This window comes from Telopea speciosissima, chromosome 7 (assembly GCF_018873765.1).
Source record: "Telopea speciosissima isolate NSW1024214 ecotype Mountain lineage chromosome 7, Tspe_v1, whole genome shotgun sequence".
Classification (NCBI taxonomy): Eukaryota; Viridiplantae; Streptophyta; class Magnoliopsida; order Proteales; family Proteaceae; genus Telopea; species Telopea speciosissima.
The window spans coordinates 1,310,645-1,338,531 of NC_057922.1; the positions used below are offsets into that span (position 1 = coordinate 1,310,645).

At 39.0% G+C, this 27,887-nt stretch overlaps 1 protein-coding gene across 2 annotated transcripts in view; it reads right to left on the reverse strand.

Moving 5' to 3' along the window:
* Positions 1-25,303, reverse strand: part of LOC122669322 (phosphatidylserine decarboxylase proenzyme 2-like) — a 54,241-nt gene extending 28,938 nt beyond the window's left edge. For both annotated transcript variants that reach the window (XM_043866071.1, XM_043866070.1), the window contains exons 1-12: positions 24,991-25,303; positions 24,814-24,893; positions 20,865-20,889; positions 19,831-19,890; positions 18,243-18,311; positions 17,199-17,291; positions 17,033-17,083; positions 9,483-9,566; positions 9,202-9,293; positions 5,144-5,299; positions 4,920-5,004; positions 1,683-1,794 (exon numbers count right to left, since the gene is read on the reverse strand). In XM_043866071.1, the coding sequence (XP_043722006.1) occupies positions 1,683-1,794; positions 4,920-5,004; positions 5,144-5,299; positions 9,202-9,293; positions 9,483-9,566; positions 17,033-17,083; positions 17,199-17,291; positions 18,243-18,311; positions 19,831-19,890; positions 20,865-20,889; positions 24,814-24,893; positions 24,991-25,203 (1,120 nt within the window). In that variant the 5' untranslated portion in view covers positions 25,204-25,303. The remainder of the gene's footprint in view (positions 1-1,682; positions 1,795-4,919; positions 5,005-5,143; positions 5,300-9,201; positions 9,294-9,482; positions 9,567-17,032; positions 17,084-17,198; positions 17,292-18,242; positions 18,312-19,830; positions 19,891-20,864; positions 20,890-24,813; positions 24,894-24,990) is intronic.
* Positions 25,304-27,887: the final 2,584 nt, after the last annotated feature.

A 27,887-nucleotide genomic window follows, 5' to 3' on the forward strand; every position in this document is an offset into this window, starting at 1 on the left:
GTGGCTCAATCAAGTGTAGAGGCAGAATTTAGAGCTATGGCTCATGGAGTATGTGAGCTCTTATGGTTGAGAAGCCTAGTCCAAGAGCTGGGATTTGATATTGAGGCACATATGTGCCTCTATTGTGATAACAAGGTTGCTATAAGTGTTGCTCACAATCCTATGCAACATGACAAAACAAAGCATATTGAAATAGACCGACATTTCATCAAAGAGAAGATAAACTCTGGTCACATTTGCACCCCTTTTGTGAAGACAGGTGATCAATTAGGTGGACATCTTCACCAAAGGACTCATCTCCAGTACCCTTTTGTGCAAGTTGGGAATGTATGATATTTATTCTCCAGCTTTAGGGGGAGTATTAGAGTTTATGTAAGAGGGGTACTTTGGAAAGTGGTTTATTATCTTGTTGTCTTATATTGTATTTTTCCTTTTACCTCCCTAGGGAGTATGTAATTTCCTATATCATGTTAATAAAGCAATATAGGTGGGAGAGAGTCAAAACTCTCTCACATATGATTCTGCCCCTCCCCCTTCTCCTTCAACCTTCTACTCTCATCTCCCCTCTTGCTTTCTTGCAACCTTTAAATTCTAACTGTGGTTGGTGTTCACTACCGCTTATTTTGCTCATTGCTATTTGGATTTATTCGACATGTAGATTTTTATCTACTGATGTTGCTGATGATTGGTGTGCCTGAGTTGATATTGCTACTAGAATGAATTTCTTTGTGCTCACTGGCGTCAATGACTGCTATATATGTTCCAAGACTGGTGCTGCTTTTAATGTCTATTCTTGTTGTTTTAAGCTGGAGCCCTTGATATGTATACTCCAGCTTGAGGGGGAGTGTTAAGATATGTGTCACGATAAGGGGGTTTGTCCCTATCGTGATTAGTTGCTGTCTTTATCTTTGCTTTTATTATTTCCTAATTAGGCTAGACTTAGACTTCTATTTCTATTACAGCAAGGATTTCTAGTCCTTCTCTATTTGTAATTGAGCTTTATTTATACGATGAGGGGTGAAACAATATCAGCACCTTAGACAACTAGTGGAGAGAGAGAGAGAGAGAGTTGGACGATAGATAGTGTATATCTATCGTACAGCCTTCATGTCTTCATATATAGAAACTAAATAAGAAGAGCTACAAAAGGGAATACGATACTAACACCTGACGCCTCTTATCTAGAAAAGCCTAGGGACCTAATACAATAGGAAACTGAAACATAACAATAATAGGAAAGAATAACTATAAGAATTAAAACCCAAACAGATTATCACCCCACGGTGTAGAGGTCCATGGACTCCAATGGACCTCCACACGATAAACAATACTCTAACAAGGGGGACTGCCAAAGATCATCCACTGCAGTTTCACTTCGGCAGTATCGTATTCTCTCTCCTCTCTATTGCAGTTACTAGTTTTTAGGTCCTGGTTTGTTACAGGGGTGAATACAAGCAAAGTGAAATTACATCCTACCTCACGAGTATAGGATTGAACCACAGTTGAAATGTCCAACCTAGCAGCAGAACGGCATAGCTGATCTGCCATTGAGAAGGGACTCGAAAAACTTCGGTACTCCCCCTCAAGCTGTGGCACACACACACACACACACTCCTCATGCCCAGCTTGATTAAGTTTTGGAATTGAAATGACAAGTATTCAATAGCCAAAGATTCCCATACCTGTGTCAATAAGGCCGAGCCCTATTTTTGATTGATATAAGGCTCTCATTGAGAGAACAATTTTTCCATCAATTAATTCTTCCACCAGCCTCTTTGTCTTCCGGTCAAAAACCTAAAAAGCATAAAACTATCAATAAAGAGGAAGTCGAAAACCTTTTATCGCATTATGACTGTCCATGAAAATCATGCAAGTTATAGGGAAGAAGATAGGACGAACAAAAAATTAAAATCACTAGTTGGAGTCCTTTTTTCCTTTACTATTTGTAACAATATAAGAACCAGGAAATCAGTACCTACAAGAGCAAGGAGGAAGAACAAGAAGAAGAAGAGGGAGAGAGAGAGAGAGAGAGAGAGAGAGAGAGCACGATGGGAGAAAAGAGGGGAACCCTAGAGCTCACAGTAGGATAAGAATAAGCCTACAATGAGCCTAGGTCCACATACTTATAACTTCATAAGTTGTAAATTACAAATAAGGACAACTTAACATAATTACAACTAGACCCAACCAATAATAAAGGCATGACAGAAAACCCCCTACGCATACTATTTAACACTAATCATTCACCAAGCACAATTAAGAAGCTACACCAGTAAACGGTTTTCAACTGAGAATAATAATAGAAAACTGCCATGTCCGACTTCAGGCCTATTGCTCTCTGCAACCTGCTCTACAAGTTTATTGCCAAGATCCTTGCCCGAAAAACTCAAAAATATTGTGGATCTTTTGGTTAGCAATAATCAAACGGCTTTCATCCCTGGCAGGAATATTTCTAACAACATCCTTCTCTGTAACGATATTGTCAGAGGGTTTGACAGGAAAAATCACTCTCCTTATCTCCTCTTGAAGATTGACATCCACAAGGCCTTTGATTCTCTGATGTGGGACTTTATTGCTTAGGTTATGTCTAAGATTGGGTTTCCTTCGATATTTACCAACTGGATTAGTGCTTGCATCTCCTCCCCAAAATTCTCAGTTTTGGTGAATGGCAGCCCGACCGGTTACTTTGGTGCTTCAGTGGAGATCAGGCAAGGTTGCCCTCTCTCCCCTTACTTGTTCACCTTAGCTTTGGAAATCCTCTCCAAAGAGATCCAGATATGCACAGATCAGCAGCTTATTACCCCTATGCCCAAGTGTAAAGCCCTCAAGCTTACTCATTTAGCCTGTGCTGATGACCTGATGATTTTTTCTAAGGCCTCCATTGCCTCCCTGGAGTCTATCCTTTTATGCCTGCAGCACTCAACGAGCTTTCGGGTCTCCGCATCAACCCCTCTAAGTCTCTGATCTTTTTTGCTGGGGTCCTAGAGTCAGACAAGGTTGGTTTCCTGGGAAAAGCTGGATTCTCAGAAGGTAGGCTATCTATAAAATACTTAGGGCTCCCTCTCATTCCGGCTAGGCTTTCTGCCCACCACTGCACCCCATGTTAGATCTGATCCAGAAAAGACTTCAGCTTTGGAAAGGCAAGCTTCTCTTATATGCAAGCAGGTTGGTTCTTATCAGATCAGTTCTGGAGGCATCGTACATTTACTGGTTGGGTACCTATGGCCTTCCTCATTCCATTATCAAGTCCTTGGAAGCTCTCATGGCTTCCTTCCTCTGGGAGGGTACAGACTCCTCTCGGTTCCTTCATCCTCTTAGCTAGGCTGCAATTTGCCTCCCTAAGAAAGGAGGAGGATTAGGCATTAGAAGAATCAAAGAAGTATACACAGCGGGTATCATTAAGCTTATTTGAAAGATTGCCTCAAAGAAGAAAAGCATTTGGGTTGATTAGATCTATTCGGGGCCTCTTCGCCAGAACTCTATTTGGACTGCATCAGACTCTTCTGATGTCTCTTGGGTCTGGCGCAAAATCCTCTCTTGCCGCCAGCTGGTCCATCAGGCCATCCCCTCTCAAATTGGTGATGGTCTCTCTACTTACCTTTGGTTGGATAATTGGTACCCAAGGGGAATCCTTCTTCACTTAGTCACTCCGAGAACCATTTCTGCCTCAAGTCTTCATAGGCTCTCCTTGGTGGCTGACATTCTTGATCTTGATGGTTGGGCTCCTCCCTCCAATGTCCCTGCTCTTGCTCCTATTTGGAATGATCTCACGTCTATTCCCAGAAGGCCTGTGGCAAGAGGTGACTGTGTTACTTGGCCGTCAGACAATCCCTGCTTATTCTATTCCAAAGTGGCTTGGAACTCTATTTGGCTAAAAGGCCCTGTGGTCCCTTGGCACAAGATTATTTGGTTCAAGCACCACATCCCTCGGTATTGCTTCACGGCCTGGAGAATCTTGAACAACTGCCTCCCAACTCAAGCTTTTCTTCGCAGCCGGAAGATCGCTGTGTCCCCTACTTGTTGCCTTTGTTGGAACAATGATGAAGACATGAATCACCTCTTCTTTGAGTGCCCCACCACCAAAGCTATCTGGAAGGGTATCCTCTCCAAGTGTTGGCCTTCCTAGAGACGAATCCTCCCTTTCTCAAGAGAATGGGTGTGGATTGACAAGTCCTTTGCTGGTTCCTTCTTATGTGATTGCGTGGGAAAATTGGCTTTTTGTGCAACTCTCAACCGTATTTGGATGGAGCGTAATGTCAGGAAATGGACCTCCAATTCTCGATCTTACCGGCAGATTTGGGATTCCATTTCCTTTGAAATTTCAGCAAAGTTATCTTTTGTTCCTCCTTCTCACTATTTAGATACCCCAAGGAACAGGCTCATTGTTGATTCCTAGGGCCTTCTTAATGTTTCCTTTGTTGCTTTGGACTCCCCTAGCTAAGCTTGGGTAGGCTGTCCTTTTCTTTCTTTTCCCCTTTTGGGGTCTCTTGTAGTTCTTTTTCTTTTCTTCTAGTAATGAATTCATTTATTCACCCAAAAAAAAAAATAAAAAAGACATAGAAAAGGTGAGTTTAGCAAGAAGTGCTATCCTTATTTTCTCAGATATACTGAGGAATGCCAATAAAGTCCTGGACCAACTAGCTAGAATCATTTTTGATAAGGACCATTTTAAGTAAACAAGTTTACAGTATAAACCAATCACCATAATGTTGCTTAAATCAACTGTGAATACTAACTCTTACTATTTAAAAGCTCAACTTAAACATTATCAAGGGCCAATCAAATGAAGACCAATTAATTCTATTTAAAAACTTCTTTTTTTTTCCATAATGGTTCCATTAGCCAATGAAACATGGCTAACTTGGCCTATTTTAACAAGTTTACAGCCTTATCGAAAAACTTAGAAACCAACTTCTTACCAAAATATGTGAAGCGCTTGACCCGGAGTTTAGACCAATGTCATACGATGAAAAATGGGCCCATTCACTCAGTTTGAACATCCACCTATATAGTACAGATAGTTCTGAGTTTTACCAAATTTAGAATGGCAATCTAAGAACTTCTAGGAAAAATAACATCACGTTGGGAACTCCATTTCATGACAAAAATTATGCAGAAGAACAATGAATTAAAAATTTCTCACCCATATGATGCTTGTTTTTCTGTCAGAAATCCTCCAGTCATAACTTGATTTCCAGTGCCCTCATCAAAACATAAGGTCAAATGAATCATATCATTTAACCTATCAGGATTACCGAGAGTCTCACCACAAACTGGACAGCTATTTATAAGTGGTTCCCTGGAGAACAAGATATAGAATCAACGACATTACAACAATATTGACAGCAAAGCTACATACAACAGAATCCAAGACACATAATTGGTGAAGAAATTGGGAAGTTACTGTACATGTCAAACATTCCTAACAATTCATATAATATATTAATATGGAAATCAATATATGCTGAACACAAGAGAAAGATAATATTCTATGATATTACTGAAGTCCCAACCATTAGAAGCTCAATTCCAACAACTAAATTTCATTACAGTGGTGCACTTTCAAAAGTTTGCAGATTTTATTCCAATGCACTGTTATACCCTTGAAGGTAGAACTTTATGGTACCCTACTATGTGGACTTTGATGTAGGAAAGTCGGTGGCTGAGATAAGCCAGTACCTGCATGTAGCAGGTCTGGGTGCTGAAACAGGGGAATATGTCGGACTTCAGACTTGTTGCCCTGTGTAACCTGCTATACAAGTTTATTGCAAAAATTCTTGCCATTAGGTTGAAGTCTGTTGTGGATCTTTTAGTTAGTGACAATCAGTCGGCTTTCATTCCTGGTAGAAATATTTCAGATAATATTCTTCTTTGCAATGAGATTGTTAGAGGATTTGATAGGAAACATCATTCCAAGCTGCTCTTATGAAGATTGATATCCACAAGGCTTTTGACTCTTTGAGGTGGGATTACATAGTTCAGGTGATGACTAAGATAGGATTTCCTCCAGTTTTTGTTCATTGGATCCACTATTGCATCTACTCCCAGATTCTCTGTTCTGGTTAATGGTAGTTTAGCTGGCTATTTTGCCTCTTCGGTGGAAATTCGTCAAGGATGCCCTCTCTCTCCCCATATTTTTTCTTTGGCCCTGGAAGTTTTGTCTAGGAGCATCCAAACTTGTACGGATCAGCAGCTTATCACTCCCATTCCCAAGTGCAAAGCTCTCAAGCTCTCCTATTTGGCTTTCGCAGATGACCTTATGATATTCTCTAAGGCCTCTATTAGGTCTTTTGAGGCTATTATGTCTTGCCTGCAGCAATTCTAAGAACTCTCAGGGCTCCAGATCAATCCAACAAAGTCTCTATTATTCTTAGTTGGGGTCTCTGAAATGAACAAAGCTGCTTTGATTGAAAAATCTGGGTTTCTGTTGGCCATCTTCCAGTCAAATATTTGGGCATACCTTTGATCCCGGTCAGGCTTTCTACTCATCATTGTACTCCCATGTTGGATCTCATTAGGAAAAGGGTTCAACTTTGGAAAGACAAGCTTCTCTCTTATGCTGGGCTTCTGGCTCTCATCAAATTTGTTTTGGAATCCTATTATATATACTGGTCCAGCATTTTTGTGCTTCCCCAATCAAGTCCTTGGAATCTCTCATGTCTTCATTCCTCTGAAAGGGTACTGACTCCTCAAGGTTCCTCCATCCCCTTAGTTGGGCTTCAGCATGCCTTCCAAAGGAGGAGGGGGGCTCTGGGTATAAGGTGAATCAATGAGGTGAACTCGGCAGGCTTCATTAAATTAATTTGGTAGATTGTCTCTAAAAATAAGTATTTGGATAGATTAGATTTACTTAGGGCTCCTTCGTACTGATTCTTTATGGTCAGTCTTTGTCTCATCTGATGCTTCATAGGTCTGGTGTAAGACTTTAGCTGCTCGTCATGTTGCTCTTGAGCTATCTGCTCTCATATTGATGATGGTAGCTCTACTTCTCTTTGGTTGGACCATTGGCACCCCATGGGAATCCTACTCCACTTGGTCAGCTCTAGAACCATCCATTACTCAGGTCTTCCAAGAAATTCCAAGGTGGCAGATATCCTAGATCCAACTGGATGGGCTCCTCCCCACACTACACATCATGTGCTTAGTAATATTTGGAATGCCCTGCCTACAGTTTCTAGAAGACCCTCAGGGAGAGGTGACTGTGTTATCTGGTCACCGAATTTTTCAAGCTCTTTTAGCTCTTAAGCTGCCTGGGATTTCATTCTCACTAGAGGCTCTCGGCTCCCTGGAGGAAGCTTGTTTGGTTCAAACATCACGTTCCTCGTCACTGCTTTACGGCCTGGCGAGTTTTTTCCAACTGCCTACCAACGCAGTCCTTTCTTCGTCATCGTCAGATTGCAGTCTCTCCTGTGTGCTGCATTTGTTGGAATGCTATGGAAGATATTGACCATCTCTTCTTCGATTGCCCTCTCTCTTTTTCCATTTGGAAAGGCATCTTAGCTAAATGCTGGCCTAGAAGTCAGAGAATTCAGCCCTTTAATAGAGAGTGGATTTGGATCGATATAACCTTCACTGGATCCTCTATATGTGACACGGTTAGCAAGTTGGCTTTTTGTGCTGTCATCAACCACATTTGTATGGAATGTAATATCAAGAAATGGACCTCCAACTCTCAGCCTCTCCAACTGATTTGGGATTCCATTTCTTTTGAAATTAAAGCCAAACTCTCGGCTGTTCCCTCTAATTGTATTGACACCCCAAGGAACAGGCATATTGTTGTATCCTGGGGTCTTCCTTCTATCTCTCTCCAAGCCTCTGCCTCCTCTGTTTGAGGCTCAGGATCTTTGTGTATTTTTGGTTTTCTTCTCCCCCCCCCCCTTCGGGGGCTGCTGTAGTTTTTCTTCTCTTTGGTAATGAATTTTTTTATTCACCCAAAAAAAAAACAACAGAACAAAGGGTTCTGCCAATTCCAAGTTGCAGGCTACTTAACACTCTCGATTCTCTCTCTGTTTGAGATTATACAGTTGGTGTCGCCAATGGTATGCCTACTGGGGCCTTCAGTTTCAACCTGATTGGTTCCGCAGATACCAGACTTCTGATGGTATAAGAATTCCCTATCTCTAGTTTCTGTTTTAGTGATTTTCAGTCTAGTTTCCTTTCATTTTTCTGTACTTGATTAGCAGGGGTAATTTATGTCCCCAATCAATAGGGTTATTGGAGAGATAAGGGTGTAATGTCGATAAAAAGATTTGACAGTTTTCTTCTTCAACAATAAGTGAAATAGACCCATCAAGTGCTGCAGGTTCAGCACAGTTTATTCTTCTATTTTCCTGTAATCTATGTAATTAGATTCCCTCAACCTAATCCCCTTTGTCAGACTCCAAAGAAGAGACACAGGGTTTGACTCTCAAAGGAGAGTGCAGTCTGGAATCAAAATGACACAGAAATGTTGGTGATTATGTGTCTTGAGAACTGATAGATGTTCTGATGGTTACCCAGAAACTAGAGAACTATATTTGAAAAATAAAAACTAAACCTGAAATTTCACGAATTGGACGCAAGATATCATAATGAAAGATTTTTTGCCACTTCACAGTTGAAATTGTCATAACAATAATGGGGGCTGAAGGAGTCAGAAGCTAGTCTCCCATGCATGGACCAAACTCCAAGAGGCTAATCTGTGGTCGGTCTGTTGTGGAGCCTAGTACAAGAGAGTGAAAAAACAAAAAAACTGAGATGAAAAAATCAATTACAAGCTGAAGACTACAAGAAAAAGGAGGAAGAGGAAGAAAAAGAAAAGCGGTAGCTCACTGCCTCTTGTATGGTCATCGTCCTTTTCTACAAGAGAAACCCCAAAGAAGAAACCCTTTCAAAAATAGATTAAGCCCCCTTATATGATCTCTCCCTGTATATTGGGGATTAAGTAATCAACAACATCCAAAATTCCCTTGAATTTATGGAACACCATAAAACTCAAAATTACATAGATGTCATCCCCTCACCCATGATACCCCTCAAAAGTCACAGAAAATTGCATAGGTGTGACTCAAACCAAAAAAAGATATGAATACATCCTCTAAAATACAAATATCCCAAAATGTGTCAAATCTTATAACCATTATCCAAACAGGAGTGCAATGGGAATATAATGAAGTTCATGTTTTTAATTCACATATGAAATAACTTCGGATGGACCATTACTTTTCTTGTTGAATAGCAAGAAGGGTTGCCAACTCATCCATGCTAACATTACCATCACCATTTTCATCAGCTGCTTTGAAAAGCTCCTCTTTCTAATAAACAATATGACTGCTAAGAGTTAGCAAATATACCAAAGAAGTAATCTTTTAAAGTGATAGTACAATACTCTGAAAGACCCATAACCACTTCCAAAGGAAAATTGGTTTCCAAGGGATGCTAAAGGAGTTCAGGTGCATTAAAGGAAAAACAAAAAAAAACAAAAAACAAAAACCTCAGCAAACCTTGCTTGCTGCCACTTGATTCCCAAATGCATCAATCAAATCAGAAAACTCAGAGAACGAAAGTTTGCCATCTTGGTTATAGTCCTATATACAAACAACAAATGTTAGTTAAAGCAGTTTACTCATAAGGAAACAAAAATCTTCCTTAATGACAAATGGCCACAACTATTTGGAAGTTATTTTATCATTTGGATTGGGTTACGCATTCCGTGATTTGTTCTACTGGTATCATTGTCCAAGAGGCTATTTGAGGTCCTTTCTTACTCTTTCTCCGGATGCTTAAAAAGCATAGTTGAAGAAATTTGAAAGCAGAAGCCTGATGAATGTTATCAAACAGAAGAGCCATTTGGAAGCTAACAATGTATTAGTTCCTCTGTTGAAGAATCCCGAGAGGTCCTGGTAGAGAATTTTTTTTTTTCAAGTTCGACAAATATCCATTAAAGAGGAGAAGGATTCAATGGAGAACATTAATGTTGTTGGCATTGGCATTTTGTGGTGTTTTCCTAAAGCAGTCTTTCTCCTCCCCCTGCGAGGCAGGGCGATATAATCACAGAGAGATCTTCATTGCCAATCTTGTTCCCTTTGCTAACCACTATTTTTTCCATGTAAATGGCCAATTTGGTTATGCTAACTGTAATAATGTAGAGAAATAAATAGAAAATAAAGAAGCCTGAAGAGAAGAGAGAGAAAAGAGAGACAAAATAATGGAGAAGAACTAACCAAGCGATAGAATCAGTGTGCAATTCCCTGACCTCCAATCTTTATTTATAAATGTTTGGTTACATCAAATAGAGTCTACATAGAACTCCTACTTAGAGTACAACTCAAGTTATAAACCAATAAGGAAACTAAATAAATACTAACAAGGAACCTAAACTAAGACTCACAACTACACCACGTTAGGGACACTCCCCCATATCGTGGGTAGTCTTTAACACTCCCCCTCAAGCTGGCGTATACTTATATCAAAAGGGTCCAGCTTGGAACATCAAGAACAGGTATTAAGGGCAATGCCAGTCTTGAGCATAAACGGCAGTCATCTTCTCAAAGAGAGATAAAACTGCAACATCCAACGGCTACATCATAAGCGGCAGATAGTTGGTAGTAATCTTCCCCCCCCCCCAAAAAAAAAAAAAGTACAGCTCCAATAGCTACACATAAGCCCTTCTCAAAGAAGGCAGGTAGTAAGTAGTATTCTCCTCAAACAAAAGTAGATATAGAGCCCCAAACAGAGGTCTCAGATAAAAACTCCAATGATAAATAAGCAGTATAGGTTACTGCGAACCAAACATCATCAGGTTGTTGCATACCAGATAAACAGTATAGGTTACTGTGGACCAGATAGGTAGTATAGGTTACTGCAAACCAGATAGGCATTATAAGTAAATGCGGACCTAACAACATCAGGTTGTTGTAGACCAAATAAATATGAATTGTGGCTGAATACGATCTTCAGATAAAATCATGGTTCAAAATCTCGCAATATATCGTTGATATTTCGAATATCTCGACACTGCCGAGACGAGATGACCATACGAAATGAAAAAGTCCAAATTTCAGTATATTTCGTGAAATTTTGGTATATTTTGTCAAAATTTCAGTATATTATTTAAACAATGTGTATTTAACTATTTATACATCAAGGTCCGACCGTATACTGTCAATCAAGGGTGCAAACCCAAAACACCACTTTGAGTTCATTTTTTTGCAATATAAAGGTTTAAATGTGTTTATTTAACTTAAATAAGGGTGTACATGGAGTATCAAGCCTTAATATGGCCAAAAACCCACCGAGATGGACTACCGAAATATGGCAGAAAAAATACCATATTTCACCGAAATTTCGGTAAATTTCTGATATTTCGGAAATCTCAACTTCCCCGAAATGGCGAGACGAGACGAGATCTTGAACTATGGATAAAATTGTTGCTGAGGAAATGAATAAATAAATAATAGTAATCTTCAGATAAAAATAGTCTAGAGTTGATGACTTGAGCAGATAAGAGAATAATAATCTTCAATCTCCCCCTCATGCGTAGCAGTACACGTGGACAAATAATGACAATCAATAATCAGCATCTCAAAGGATGAGCATCACAAAAAACAAAAAAAAATTCCAATAATCAAGAATAGCTGCAATAAGATCCCAATAATAATATTCAGTTTCCCCTTATTGTAGCAAATAATCTCCATGCAATTACCAACCTTCAAAGAAGTTCAAGTCCCAAACTAATGCGAACTGGGGTTCCAAGACCCTAAAACAAGTGATATGCGTCCACAATGGCAAATCTGTAATTAATTCATGGAATCCTAGGTTCGAAAACCTTATTTGGGCTTGCTGTGGATCCACCCAAGTGCTTTAACATGTCAATGTCTAATGGCAGTGGCAATCTTGTAATTAAATCAAAGTAAATACCCTTATTAAGAAAGTAGTGGCATTCTGGTAAAAAACCAGATTTTTTTCCAGGGCTTTGGTAAACAAAGAAGTAATGGGACACAATAGGAATTACTATTTATTAAGTAGGACCAATCTTGGAAACAATTGTAAGTGGTGGATAGAAGCTGAATTAGGCATAAAGGCAAAGGTAGTTTGGGAAATAAAAAGGGGATGGCATGGCTATAATTTAGTTGAAATCCATGTAGAAACACAAGCAAAGGGCAAAGGGTAAACTTGGAATGAGCTATAAAATATGGACATTGGAGGATAAGGGTATAAAGGGAAACTCAAGGAATAAAAGAAACTAATGTATGATATAATCATGGACCAAGGGACATGGGTGACATAGGGGACATGATTGACATGGGGACATGGGTGTCATAGGGGACATGATTGACATGGGTTAAAGTAATAAAGAAACTCAATGGAATGAGGAACAGACCATTTCGTAAAAGGAGATTGCATACCAAGAAAGAAGATGGGGACAAACCTGGAAAATAGCATGGAACTAAAACTCGAGAGAGAACGCAAATATCTCGCTTTTTCAAGACCTCGAGACGAGAAGTCACAAGATGAAGAGTAAAATCTCTTATGTGGGTGCCAGATCTCGACCGAGAGGCGAGATCTCGGTGGGAAATCTTGGTATATAGACACCTATTTATGCGAACCTTGGTATACGGACACTTATTTATGCCAGAAACCAGGACAAACACTTATTTAGCTTTCAAAATAAAGATTTCCAACAAATCCAAGATTGCTTAAATCTGATTTATATTGAAGGAGTTATGTACTGGTCAAACTTAATTTGGTGTGCGCGAATGCTGTCAAAATCGCTCTGAATGAAAATGTTTTTTCGGGCATCAAAACAAATGAATATTTTACCGCAATTTTGGTTTTTAGCAATGTTTTACCATATTAAGATTTATGGAATTTTTAGATTTGAGAAAAACCCCAACATTAGAAAGTTGAAAATTCACCTACCGTCGAAAATCCAGTTTTTGTTCTTAAACTGGGGGGTTGACTTTTTTTCCTTTTGGAATTTGATTTTTAAACTATTTTTATTGGATTCAAATAAGGGGTGCTTGTCAAGTCTGTCCTCCAAGCCTCCTACATTTATTGGTCAGGTATCTATGGGCTGCCTCATTCCATCATCAAGTCTCTGGAATCACTCATGTCTTCTTCTCTTTGGAAAGGCTCTGATGTTACCAGATTCCTTCGGCCTATCAATTGGGACTCTGTGTGTCACCCTTTCGTGGAAGGAGGGTTGGGTATCAGAAGGATAAAGGATGTGAACCAAGCCGGCAATATCAAATTGTTGTGGAAGATTGTGTCCAAGGCAAAAAGTATTTGGGTAAAGTGGATATATTCAGGCCTTCTTCGTTCTGACTCTATCTGGACTGTCCATTTATCTTCTGATGCTTCTTGGACCTGGCGCAAAATTATGGATGTCCGACCCTTGGTTCTTCGCTCTATCCAAACTCACATTGGTAATGGGAACTCCACTCAGCTTTGGTTAGATCACTGGCATCCTTTGGGAATCCTGATACATCATGTCAGCCCTAGATTGATCTATGGTTCTGGGCTGCCTAGCAATGCCTTGGTGGCTGCTATTCTTAATGCCGACGGATGGGACCCCCCTGATTCATCTACTCCAGCTCTAACCCCTATCTGGAACTTATTGCCCTCTATTTCCAAAAGACCCTTCATAAGGGATGACTGTGTTTCTTGGTTGCCTAGTTCCTTGGGTAAGTTCAGCTCCAATTCTGCTTGGGATCTTGTTAGAACTCGGCTCCCGCTCGTTCCTTGGAGGAAGCTCGTTTGGTTCAAGCACCACATCCCTAGGCACAGCTTCACGACTTGGAGAGTCTTCTCCAACTGCCTCCCAACGCAAGCTTTCCTCAGACATCGCCACATTATGGTTTCTCCCAATTGTGACCTATGTTGGAATGCGATTGAAGATTCAAACCATCTCTTCTTTGAGTGCCCCTTCTCCCGCTCTATCTGGAAAGGGATCCTCTCCAAATGCTGGCCAAGAAATAGGAGGATTCTCCCTTTCGATCGTGAATGGATTTGGGTTGACATGACCTTTGGTGGTTCTACTCTTTGTGACATGATTGGGAAGATGGCTTTCTCAGCCTCCATCAACCACATTTGGATGGAGCGCAATCTTCGGAAATGGACCTCCAAATCCAGATCTGCTTATCAGATTTGGGAGTCCATCTCTTTTGAAATCAAATCTAAGCTTAGTTTGGTTGCTCCTGCTTCTTGTATTGACACCCCAAGGAACAGACTAATTGTTGTTTCCTGGGGTCTTTCTTCTCTCTCCCTTATCCCAGCTGGCTCCCCTGTTTGAGCTTCTGCTATTGGTTCTTGTTTTCCTCCCTCCTTTTTGAGGGCGGCTTCTTTTTAGTAATGAAATTTTTATTCACCCAAAAAAAAAAAATCTAATGTAAATAAAACATTTACTTAAATGAAAATAGGTATAAATAAGTGTTTGTCCTGGTTTCCCACTAAGTGAAACTTCTATTTGGACTTTGATTTTTCAAAATCTGATAGTGCCATTGTGTTTAAATGGCCCAAAATAGGCTGTATACCAACTTTCATGACCAAACTAGGTCTAAAACCCACTGAAACCAGCCACCGAGTTCAAAAAAAAAAAAAAATACCCCAACTCTGGCGAGATCTCAACCCAACTCGCTTTTTGGCCAGGTCGAAACCTGTACTCAAGACGAGTTCTTAAACTATGGAAAATAGGGGACCTCCCAGCAATAACTGACCCTGTATGGTCAGCTATCTATGCAGGCTTCAAATTTCAAGTGACCATGATTAGAACAAGTTGCCTTTCAGGAGTGGTTTTAAGACATCAGGGAATTCAACGTGCTAACTCCAACTGAGTGGTCTTTGCGACCTTCCATAAGAAAATGTCAAGGCATGTAAGAGAGATAAATTGGCATCTCTACATGCTGTTCCTATCTGCCAGCATTGATCAAGGAGTTCCTGCTATCTGAACTAATAGTTTTGGTTAATTGTAGAATCAGCATATTTGCAACCCAGCATCCTCTCCAAGGATTAAAAGAAGATACATCCTCAAGAAACAAATATACCCTTATTGAATGGCACAAGATCTCGGTGGGATCTCGCTATTTTCTCAGTTTCGGCAGCTCTCGAGATGAGACCATAGTTGATATATCGACCTATATCACGGTCTCGGTTCGAGTCGGTCAAACCAGACCATCTTAAGTGTTATAAAAACCCCCCTCTCGGCAAGATTTGGACCCCAAAGTTGAAATATCGCCTCCTCTCGCCAGTCTCAGTCTGTTGTGAAGGGAAAACCCAACTTTGGTAGTAGATTTTTTTTGGCAAATCTCACCTCTAAGTCGAGATTAAAGCCGTTAGATTCAACATTCATGCTTCAACATCAAGAGAGGGAGTTGGTTTGCTTCTCAAGAACATTGTTAGGTAACTATTCATCTCAAAACCAATTTATTTCATAGAAACATGATCAATACTTGTTTGTTGATTATGTACTTATTATATGTGATACAATGTCCACCGATATACGGATTGACGGAGGCGGAATTATTTCTGTTTTAAATTATTTATCTATTTTTCAGTAAAATAAAATGATTTTCTTGCAAAAAAATTTGAAAAAAAATATAGCTTATACCATATAAGAGAACTCGGTCGAAACATGTCGAAACCACCGAAAAATCTCGGTTTCACAAGAAACCGAGACGAGATGTGTGTAGATTTTAAAAAGTCACTGGTTTCGACCAGTTTCGGTTCCCTCATACGCTTCTTGGGTTTGGCGTAGGATCCTTCAGGTTAGGCACTTGGCTATTGAAGCCATCTCTTCCAGAATTGATGATGGTCTCTCTACCTCCCTCTAGCATGATAAATGGCACCCTTCTGGTGTTCTCTCTTCATTAATCAGCTCTAGACTCATTTACTCGTCTAGCCTTCCCAAAGATTTCTTGGTTGCCTCCATCATCTCCCAGGGCTCTTGGTCTCCCGCCCTTGCTGATCTCTGGAGCTCCCTTCCCCACCCCCCATTCCCCCTGGCCATCATGGTAGAGATGACATTGTTCTTTGGCTCCCCTCTTCCTCTGGTCCTTTTACTTTCCAGTCCGCTTGGGGTTTGATCAGACCCAAAGGCTCGGTCTCCCCCTGGCACAAGATTATTTGGTTCAAAGGCCACATCCTCTGTCAGAGCTTCACAGCTTGGAGAGCCCTCACCAAATGTCTCCCCACTCAGGCTTTTCTCATCCATCGGCAGATCCATGCTTCTCCTTCTTGCTGCCTTTGTTGGAATGGTCTTGAAGACGCCGACCACTTATTCTTCTCCTGCCCTTTTGCTGCTACCATTTGGAAGAAAGCTCTGCTTAGCTGCTATCCAACTAGAGGAAGAGCTCTTCCCCTTCAGAGAGAGTGGCTTTGGCTTGATATGACTTTTGGTGGTAACTCCATTTGTGACACTATCGGCAAGTTAGTTTGTTGCGCCTCCATCTCTCACATCTGGATGGAACGTAATCTTAGAAGATGCACATCCAACTCTCATTCCCTTGATAAGATTTGGAATACCATCTCCTTAGACGTCCATTCCAAGATTGCCTCCCTCCCCCATCATCATGTTCGTGATACCCCAAGGAACAGGCTCATTGTTGTCTCCTGGGGTCTCCCTCCCCCCCTTTTTTCTTTTCCTTTTCCTTTTCTTTCTTTGTTGGCCCTAGGGCTTGTATATTCCTTCTTTCTTTGCAGTATAATTTTTTAATCATCCAAAAAAAAAATGTGGAGGCTTAAGAGGAAGTGTAGCCGAAGGAAATTTTGGGTATTGAAATAAATATATGAGGTCATCCAAAAGTGGTCTCATGAAAAAGAAAATGTCATGATTATTTACTCAAGGACCACTGTCGCTGATATGGAGGTTCCAGGTCTAATGGTTAGCCAGGTCAGTAGGCACAGAATAAGAAACGGAGGAAATTCTAAACGTCATTATAATGAACATACTTCACATTTTCAGTAACTAAATAACATTGGAAAAAATTGCATGAAAAGTGATCGGATGAAAAAAAAAATTTCATGCGAGGAAAATGTACCGCGATAGAAAACATACCACTATAGATAAGATGCGTGATGCAAAACTTTTTTCAGTATCAACAGGATCCTGCAAACATTTTCAACTATAATGATTAAGACCATCATAAATATGGATGCTTTATCATATTTATCATACTGTCACCATGCAAAATCAGCTATAAGATATGGATTACAATGTACACCTCAATAATATATGAGACAGAAATCTTGCCAACAACTGTGTTGGGCAACGATGGATCTAATAGGTCAAGTACCTCAGAGTCAGAATCTGAATCCTGAAAGAAAGTAGAAACATGGTAAGATTAGACTACAAAACAAAGCCAACCCAATGCAAAAGGATACAAGGTTGCACAAATAAACAAAGAGAACAAAAATGAAAACAGTTATTTTCAATCCACACTTGATTAGGGCTGTAAACGGATCGGATTCGGCTCGGATAGTGCTATATCCGCATCTGCATCCGATTAGCTATCGGACGGATTCGGATAGTGCTAAACGGATACGGACACGGATACGGATTGGATATTTTATCCGTTTACACGTAAATATAGCTTTTCGGATAGCTATAGCCTATCTGTATCCACATCCGTTTAGCTTTCGGACGGATTCGGATAGTGCTAAACGGATACGGACACGGATACGGAAACGGATTTCGGCTATTCATTTACACCCCTACACTTGATGACACTAAGAAAAGAAAATGAGGGAAGTATGGAACGAGAGTAAATATTCAATAATGTTGTTGAAGTGTTGTTCAATAGGAGTCGTGGACCCCTTTTTTGCCCTTTTGTATGACACACTTCTTCTTTCAATGAGGGTAAAATTCTGTCATTTTACATGTGTACTAAAAAATCGTGCAAGACAATGACATGTCTTGAAAATGATATAATGATAAGTCACTTGCAAGTTATTTTGAAAACCCTTATTATTTTTTAGTTGACTTAAAGAATTTTTGGGAATAAGACAAGGGGCAATCAAAAGAAGGTTACAACTTCTCAGATCACCACATTGGTTACAACAAGAAGCATCCAATTTGAATTAAAGAATCTATATGCACAGTATTTTGTATGCCTCAACCACCATTATAGAAAACTTCAAGCATGAACTTTACATGCAGTACACAGGCAATCTAAAAATCATCTGAAGCAAGAAGTAAGAGAAACGGTTTACAGTCTAGCATTAATATACTTGAAAAGCATCCACTAAGTTGGAAGTAGAAAACATACCCGAGTAAGGACTTGAAACAGATCAATCTCACAATACCCAATCAAATTGTTCTTTGACAATCTATTGGTCTGCAAAATTGTCAAAACATGATTAATGCATTGATAGTTACCTAAGATCTCCCAAAGAATGAAACCAGGTCAATAAATGGGTTTAGAACTGAGTCATTACTTTAAAACTTTGCATTCTGGTTTTGCATGTTAAAATATAAAAAGAATGAAAAATGCAAAAAAAGCAGGATTGTACAACAAATAGTTCCACCATTTTACACGGAAAAGCCAATTCCATTAACTGGAGTTTTGGGGGTCTGCACTTCTGTAGAGTCCCGCACATTGACAAAAATTACAGGCACACCTTTTAAAAAATGAAATTGCCATTTTGTCCACTGAGTTCCACACAGTTTTAAAACCAGACCATACCATCCAGTAGAATTTGGTCACCTGCTAGTGCACGGTTATCTGGTTGGATTGTCAAATAACCATTATTTTTAATCAATGGATCCTCCTGAACTAGTGGAGCATGTTGACAAACCAAATCTTCAGGAAGGACTTATCTGTCCTAAGAAAATATTCACCTATCCTACTCCTGCTGGTAGCATTGCTGGAGACATCCCCTCCCTCTTCTCCAGAAACTCTCTTTCCTCAAAACAACAATGCTTGTTTTATCTCTAGTGGAAAGAAAGCCCTTGCTTCATTCATTTTTTTGGCTTTCCCTCCAGCAACTGGATGGATTTCTCTTTTGTGTCTGAAATGACAGATATTGCTGGCTATACCGTTGATTGGTTTAAAATAAACCCTAAACAGATAGGGTTCATGACAAACTGGGTTATTTCCAAGCAATTTTAGCAACAAAGTATAAGTTTATCCATGGTTGTTTGTGCATCTGTTGATTCACATCTCTGTTTTTCCTGTTCTTTCAAGATAATTTCTTTCCCCCTCTAGTAGTTGATTTGGTATGAGATAAGGATATGGTTTACCTGTGTTGTCAATGCATTCATAACAATGGCTTGCAGTATGTTTTTCAGGGGGATAAAATTTAATATCAGACAAACACCTGAAATACTTCTAATCAGGTTTCCTATCATTTTATATGGGGCTGTTCAGGGAAAACTTCTGAAGGCTCTGTTTGTTCAAGATAAAATCCACATAAAAGGAAATTTCCAAGTAAAATCTGTGTAAACACTGTTTTTATACAGAAACAAACAGAGGAAACAAAATTTGACCTTGAAGTATTTTACTTCTCTTCATATATTATGCCAAAAATACAGGACCTTATTTCCCCAAAAAAAATTGAAAATTTCCCATTAAACAAAGCATTATTGCAAACTACTTGTGGCAGCTACACAAATCTTGTTCTACCATTCCCACTCTATCTAGGGCCATGTCTTCCACTTGAAAATCATTTTAGAAAAATGCTCTCAAATCCCACAATGTCAGTATGCTCTAAATTGCTTTGAAAAGCATCCAGTTTCAACTGTTAATTCCACTTTGTGTCGAACATCTTCTACAGAATGAATTTACCCATTTAATTCAAAATGATGCAACAAGAACAGAAAGACACTGGTATTTTCAGTTTCATTGTAGAACTCACTTCAAATACAGATATCCGTGCTATATGAGGACCATTTCTCTCCAAAAGAAGTTTCTTCGCCTACAGCAAACCACAAAATTGAATAAATATTAACAGATGTGACTAGATGGGTGAGGAAGAAAAAAACTGTTACTTCTGCTCTCAATCATATATCAAAATGCAAAAACATTTCTACAACATTTCTAGGATAAAGAAACCTTTCTTATCCCATGCATGAGGTCAATAACTTATCTTATCCCATCCATGAGGGTAACTTCATGGATTCGTGGAACCTAGATTTGCTTATAAAGACCACCGTATTTGTGGAACCACTCTCCCTCCCTCTATTCCTCAGTGAACATTTTTGGTGATTATTGTTAAAGGGTGTTACCGCAAGTTTAGGGGTATTTTGGGTGTTCTCTAGTTAGTTAAGGGTAGTTCAGTACTGTTTACTTTTGTTATGTCCTTGTAAGTTTACATCATAATAGTTATATATAACTTATTGTGAGTCTTGGCTAGGCATTCCAGCTGGCCATGACTTCTCTTTTCTCATCCTCACGGTGTCTCTGCTCTCTCCCTTCGTTCTCTCTTGTTCTCTCCTCTTTCTTAAGAAACCCTAATGCCAGTGGGTGTTTTTCAAGAAGTTACATTCCTCTTGTTGGATTGCTTTGATCTTTTGCAGAAAAGTTCTGCCGATACTGCTCAAGCTCTCCAAAATTCAACTCCATAGGATCCCTCCTACTCCCTGCGGTTTCAAGGAAGATTTTTCTCTGCATAAGGGGTGTTTTTCTCCTCCCTGCGGCTTAGTTATGTGACTATTCTGGCTGGATTTTGTTTACCATGAACTCACAGCCATAAATCCAAACATCAACAAGCTCAGGTTTCATGCATTCATAAATTATCACCACACAGACACAATTTCTGTACATAGATAATAGCCTCCAGCCATATTTCCAACAAATTACTTTATCTTTATGTACTAAATAAATGAAAATAACATTTTTTGAAAATCTTAGATAAACATCATATGAGACATAGAATCAGTGTATACTTACAGACTTCCAGAATGGCTTATCCGTGCTGCAGCATGCATTAAGTTGCCAGGAAAGAATATTAAGAAAAACAGGGAGAAAAAGAGAAAATGTCAGAAAAACTTTCAGAAAAGGTAATACTGATGAGAACATTCCATGAGTGTAGAAGGGAAGAACATGTTAGAGAAATAACAAATAAGCAAGGTTTGGTAATCATATAATTCAAGCAATCCGTGAAACTAAATATGACACGATCAGCTGAGATAAAGTGTCTTATAAAAATAAACAAAAGCCACACCGGAAAGAATGAACAGGATGCTGCAAAAAATACAGTTCAGAACCATTCTAAGAAAAATAATTTAACAACGCTATGGTACCATGGAACAAGAACTCGCTGAGATCTCATTAATATCTCGGTTTTTTGCAAAATTGAGACGAGATCAAAGTCAAAATAGGAGAAATACACTGTCTCGGCCGAGATCTCTCAGTCATCTCAATGGGAAATCTTGGTACACAGATACTTATTTAGGTGATCTTGGTCATCTTAGTGAAAAACCTTGGTATACACACACTTATTTAGGCCAGAAATAAGTGTGTTTTTATATTTGTTAAAAACATTTAAGACATTATTCCTAAATAAGCAAATACCCCCTATTTGAATCCAATAAAAATAGTTAAAAAATCAAATTCCAAAAGGATAAAAGTCAACCCCCCAGTTCAAGAACAAAAACTAGATTTTCAACGGTAAGTGTAATTTTCAACTTTTAAATGATGGGGTTTTCTCAAATCTAAAAATTCCATAAATCTTAATATGGTAAAACATTACTAAAAACCAAAAGTGCAGTAAAATATTCATTTCTTTAATGTCTAAAAAAATATTTTCATTCAGAATGATTTTGACAGCATTCACACACACCAAATAAGGTTTGATCAAAACACAACTCCTTCAATATAAATCAGATTTAAGCAATCTTGGAGTCACATTAAGAATGATACATTACATTGGCCGCAATAGACGTTTCCATGTGATTCCATAGCAAGACTATTAAGGTGTCATTTTCATGCATCCACTCATCATATTCTTTAGATTCAACAGAGGAAGGCACAAATAACAGATATTTTAATTTCCCTTTCACATTGTTATAAACTTTGATGCATGGAAGAAAACTCGGTAGGCTACCAAGACAAGTTAAGGGTCAAATTTAAATTTAACCAGGTTTCGCATAGTTTCGACATTGTTTTGGACATGTTTTCTTTATTTCACAATTTTTTACCTAAACACCTATATAAATTCACTTATCCCCGTTGAAACTTGAGGAAACCTGGCTCGAAACTAGGACAAGCACTTCACTTATTTATGCTAAACATCATTTAAGTAAAATATTTACTTAAGATATCATTCATAAATAAGCAAATACCCCCCCCCATTTGAATCCAATAAAAAAAGTTAAAAAAATAAAATTCTAAAAGGATAAAGAGTCAAACCCTCAATTTAAGAACAAAAATTGGATTTTCGGCGGTAAGTGCAATTTTCAATTTTTAAATGCTAGGTTTTTTTTTCTAAAATCTAAAATTCCATAAATCTTAGTATGATAAAACATTGCTAAAAGCCAAAAGAGGGGTAAAATATTCATTTGTTACGATGTCTAAAAATTTATTTCCAATCCAGAGTAATTTTAAACAGCATTGGCGCACACCAGATTAAATTTGGCCAAAACATAACTCCTAAAATATAAATCAGATTTAAGCAATCTTGGATTTGTTGGAAAGCTTTCCAACAAAGATTTCAAACAAATCCAAAATTGCTTAAATCTGATTTATATCGAAGGAGACAAGGAGTTATGTTCCGGTCAAACCTTATTCGATACCATGTCTAAGAACAACATATACTATCAAACTTGGGTCAAAACCACAAGTATTATTTTGAGTGTTCTCTATGTGAAACTAATGCATGGATTGGGTTCAAAATGTCAAAAATTGGCAGTGAATCCGAGCAAAAAAAAAAACTTCTGGGCCTTGAAACCAAGATTTTGAGTTGGCTTGGAGAAAGTACAGGTTTTAACTGAGATATGGTCTAACAGGAAATCTCGGTTTATTACTAGTTGAAACCAGTGTCAGCACCGAGTTCTTGAACCTTGATAGCTTGGGTCCATAAGAGGTAGTTGTATGCACCAGTAATCTTAATAGCAGTTATTTGGACATTAACTGAGTCTGCGGCAAGCTTGGGTTACCAAATAGTCCACACAGAATGAAATTCCAGCAACAAAAAAAATAGGGTCATACTGAAAACCCCAAATCACAGCAGCCACAATGATTCAAAGATAAAAAACACACGATAAAGGAAGAATCTCAGAAACCACAAATATCAAGGTGATATACGATCACCTAAGATAAACAAAATCAAGAAAAAGAGTCACATAACCAAGCCGCAAGGGGGGGAGAAACACCCTTGAGCAAAGATAATTCTCCCTTGTAACTGCAGGGAGTAAGAGATATCTGATGGAGCTGAATTTTGAAAGACTTCTTCAACAGCATCGGGAGAACTTCTCTGCAAAAGATCAAAACAATCCGACAAGAGGAAGGTGACTTCTTGAAAAACACCCTTTGGAATTATGGTTTCCCAAGAAACATCAGAGAACATGGTCTGAGATTCAAAACACCATAAATCAGTCTTCAATATAGAAGATTATCACCATTCATAGGTTAAACAACCATATTCAGCAAAACCAAATCATATCCACATCACAATTCTGAATAAATCTTCTTTTTCAGATGATGAGTTCAGAGGAAAGGTGTGCATAGCTCCAGACTCTATAGGCTATGAGTGTACGTGGTGCACTAACCTTAGAGACAGGTCATGAGAACTTATGGAGTTTGGATAAACAATGTGATTATACAATCTTTTGATGTAATAATAACTATGTTGAACTTTAGTATTTGTCACCAGTAGCTGTATGTATAGTGTGTAAACCTTAAATCCAGCTCCAAATGTTGTTAAGTCTTCCGCTGTGTATGTATGTAATGTATGGGAGCTGGGTTATTATACAAATGTGAATGGTGGTTTCTGCCCAATGCCCGTGAGGGCAATACCTTATACCTTGTCCGGGTTTGGGGTCGTTACGGATGTACTGAATTTGAAAATTGTATTAATTTGATAGGGTTTATTGATATTGACGCTAAAAACCCAGAGCACATATATTATGATTGAGGACCTAACTTAGCCCTTAAGTTTATATCCCTTGGCCAATTACCCACATGATTTGATATCATCCTGCATGAGTCCTTCGATTGAAACATTTAATTTATTTCCCTTATCCATTTATTATTTCTATTTCTTTTAGAAGTCTATTACAGGTCTATAAATACAAGCAGCAGGTTACACAGTAAGCAGCTGGTTTTGAATAAAGATTCCTCTCGGAAATGCTACGACCAGGATGTTTTCCGTTTAGTTTCTTATGGCTACTCTATTTGCTCTTCTTTCTATTGTTATTCAACATTCGGGGAAGCAGAACTTGTACTTTGCTCATTGAACAGGTTAATTTTGAATCCATTCATTGCTTTCAATGATTCAAGATATCATGCAATTGCTGTTTCTCCATCATCCACTTCTTTCATGACTCCCGCAGGAATATGAAACCAATCTAGGCAGCACATGAATTAAAACCATAGGTCTTCTGACATTATACACTTATTAAAAGACATCTAGAGCCCAAAGGGAATTCGTCACACCTGCTACAATGTTTTAACATTCTTGTAACACAATTTGTCATGATACAAACAAATTCCAGAATCTCACATACAACCAACTGAGATGTGATTTCAGCAATTCAGCATTGAATTTCTTCCAAACAATAACTAGAGGTCAGAATGATCATTTTCGAGTTGCGATGTTAAGACGCTTAAGTTGACTAACATAAGGGAAAATATGAGAGTATTGTGCTGTTTTTTTTTTTGTTTTTTTTTTTCACTTAACTGATCTGAAGTCGCCGTCCGGAACGTGCGTTCACCCAAAGAAACACAAGCTAACCACTTGTCCTTGAATTTCATCTCCGCCTGCAAGTGTGAGTAGGAAGAAATAAAAAATTTAGTCTGAACCACGATTCAGAGATTTCAGGAAATCAAATGAATAAATAGAGTGGAGAAGAATTACACCGATGAGTGTGATGAGAGCGATCCCGGCGAAATCCTCGCTGGCGAGGAGCTTCTGCTGAGAATACGAACTCGAACCACTGCCGTTGCCACTGCCACTGCGGTGGCGATGCAAGTGGAGGCGACGCCGGATACGGGAACCACGAGACGGTTTCGAGGCATCGGTAGCATCTGAAGAGTCTGTGTTGTTGGATTTAGAGCTTCCATGGCCCATTCTGCTTCTCTCAGCTCTGGCTAACTCGTCCGGCTGTTACGAACGGGTTCTTCGATCACAGGAAATAAAAATCAAAGAAGGGCGCCAATAGTTATGTAGGATTGGAGTAGCTCTTCCATTTAATAACGGGAAAATATCATCGCCACCCTATTTCATTGCAACCCTACTAAGTATCCAAATATCAAACTGATAGTATGACCTTTTAGATCATTTTTGTATTTTAATATGGACTGATACACCCCCATCACTCTATTGGTCAGCTATCGCTATTAGGTAGCAAGGATACCAATATCAGTCCATCGATATGATAAATATACCTTGAATCATGGCTAACGGTGTAACACGGATAATTATCTCCTCCAGGGACATGGAGCCTTACAGGGGAGAGGTCGGAGGGGAAAGGGAATATCTTGAAGGGTAATTTAGATTACAAAAGAATTGTCGGCCCAGAAAAACTTCCATAGGAGTATATACTGGAATCCAATCTTGGGGAATTGTAAAATTTCCAAAAAAAAAAAATAGATAAGATTACCTCTCTCTCCTCCTTGTAGCTGTTGGGCTCTGGAAAGGTGAAAGTGGAGACAGATTGAGGAAACCATCAATCGACTGTCCCACTACACTAGTCCACTACGCCACTTTTGTGAGTTTTTCCTTTCTGTTAATGGCATATGGCCTTTTACCCCAAAAATGGGGAAAAAAAAAAAGGCATATGGCCTTATTTGTTGAGGGACAAGTAAATAATGTGTGTATGTTTGCGCTTTTGTCCATACTGAGTCAAAATGGCCGAGTTGCTTTCAAACTTTTCAATAGTATATATATATGTATGAGACAAGTAAGAATGTGTGTGTATGTTTGCGCTTTTGTCCACACTGAGTCAATGGCCGAGTTGCTTTCAAACTTTTCAATATTATATGTATGATTTTAGCTTTTTGGATGACAGCCCAAAAGCAGAATAAGAATTGCTGAAACTCATGATTGGGAAACGGAAAGAAAATACGAATCCAAGGACTTGTTGGGCAAAAAGGATCCCCTCTTTTTGCAACTTACATGGTAACTAAAGTCCTTCTGTACCTCTTACCCTACAAACAAAAAGTCCTAATGCAACTTTCCTCCAATACACATGTGGTGCACACTACATGCTTGTTGAAATATTTACCAAAAAAAAATACATCCTTGTTGAATAATATCCAGGCACTTCCATGGTTTAAGGTATTGATGTCGGATCGGTCATATCGATATTATCCGTATCCAATACATATACAGTATCGATAGGTGCAAGAGAAGGTAAATGGTATAAAAAATCAAAGTATTGGTATTTTAAGGGGCAAAATCTCGGGTAGGGTGTTCGGGCAATGAGTAGGGTGGTCATACACAGGCAGGCGGCAGCAGAGGATCCGAATTCTAGTGGATTTATGTAGATTCTTGAAATCCAACACGAAACCGTGTTCCAAAAAATCAAACACGATAAAAAATATGGAATCCAGATCCCGTCAAATCCGACTCTCAAAAACCTCCAACCAAACACGCTATTATTATGGATACCCAATTTGTGGAGCCACCCATTTTTTGAATTTTGTTAATTGCCTCTCACCTTTGAATCATTTTATACTTTTCTTTTATTATTTTATGGGGAGGGAGGGTTCGCAATATGGAGAATCCACCATTATGGTAGGGGAGAATTATGATTCGTCGATAGGTGTATGAGTAGAGAGTATCAAGAAAGATATAGAGAGAGGAGCTGCTAATGTAACCTTGTTGACACCTCAAAATATGTTACAAAATAAGCTCCTCTTCAAGGAGCCCAGCGCCCAAGGAGTGCCCAGGGGAGCATCCAGCTGTTGAGTTGTGCACACACACATCTTTATGACTGACTAGGTATGCGGCACAACCCAGCCCTTGGCTTGACTCAAGTAACGATATTAAAACACAGGCCCGACCCAACCCTGTTCAGGCTCAGGGCGGGTTCGGGTTGGCCGGGTTTTTTTGACACCCCTAGATTTGATCAGCTGCTCTATTTTATGTCCTTGGAGGAAGTGTAGATTTTCCCTTGGCTGGTTTACCATGGTTTTGACAAAATCCAATTTTTTTGGCTTGTAATCAAATCTTTGAGGATTTTTACGTGAAAAATAAAAAAATAAAAAAATCTTGGAGATTCATTTCCTATTCTGACAGAGTCTAAGACGGATTTTCAAAACTTATGGTGAAGCACTTGCTATCAACTGCTGGCCCTTTCTTCAACAAAAAGAGTAGGATTGATTCAAGTAACGATACTTTCGGATTGCCGAGTGCTGGTTAGGTGTCTATCGTCTGCTTCTATGGTGCCCCTCCCCCCCCCCCCATGGAATCTCTTTGATGATGAAAGATATTCTCATGTTGAAGAATGATTTTGCTTATTGCAGCTTACGTCATGTAATTAGGTCTAAAAATGTGATTGCCCACTCTATTTCTAAGTGGGTTATTAGCTTTCCTAGACAAGGGTTTTGGTTTTCTTTTTTTTTCGGGAGGACCTTTTGAGAAATGTACAACAGTTTCTGCCCTTTGAGGCTTCTATATATTCCCCCCTTCCCCCTCTCTGCCGAGGTTTTGGGGGTTTTTGCACCCCAAAAAAAAATAAAAAAAAAATACTGCAAATATCAAAACTAGATATATCTTTTTTTTTTTTTTTCAGAGCTTCTTCCAAAGAA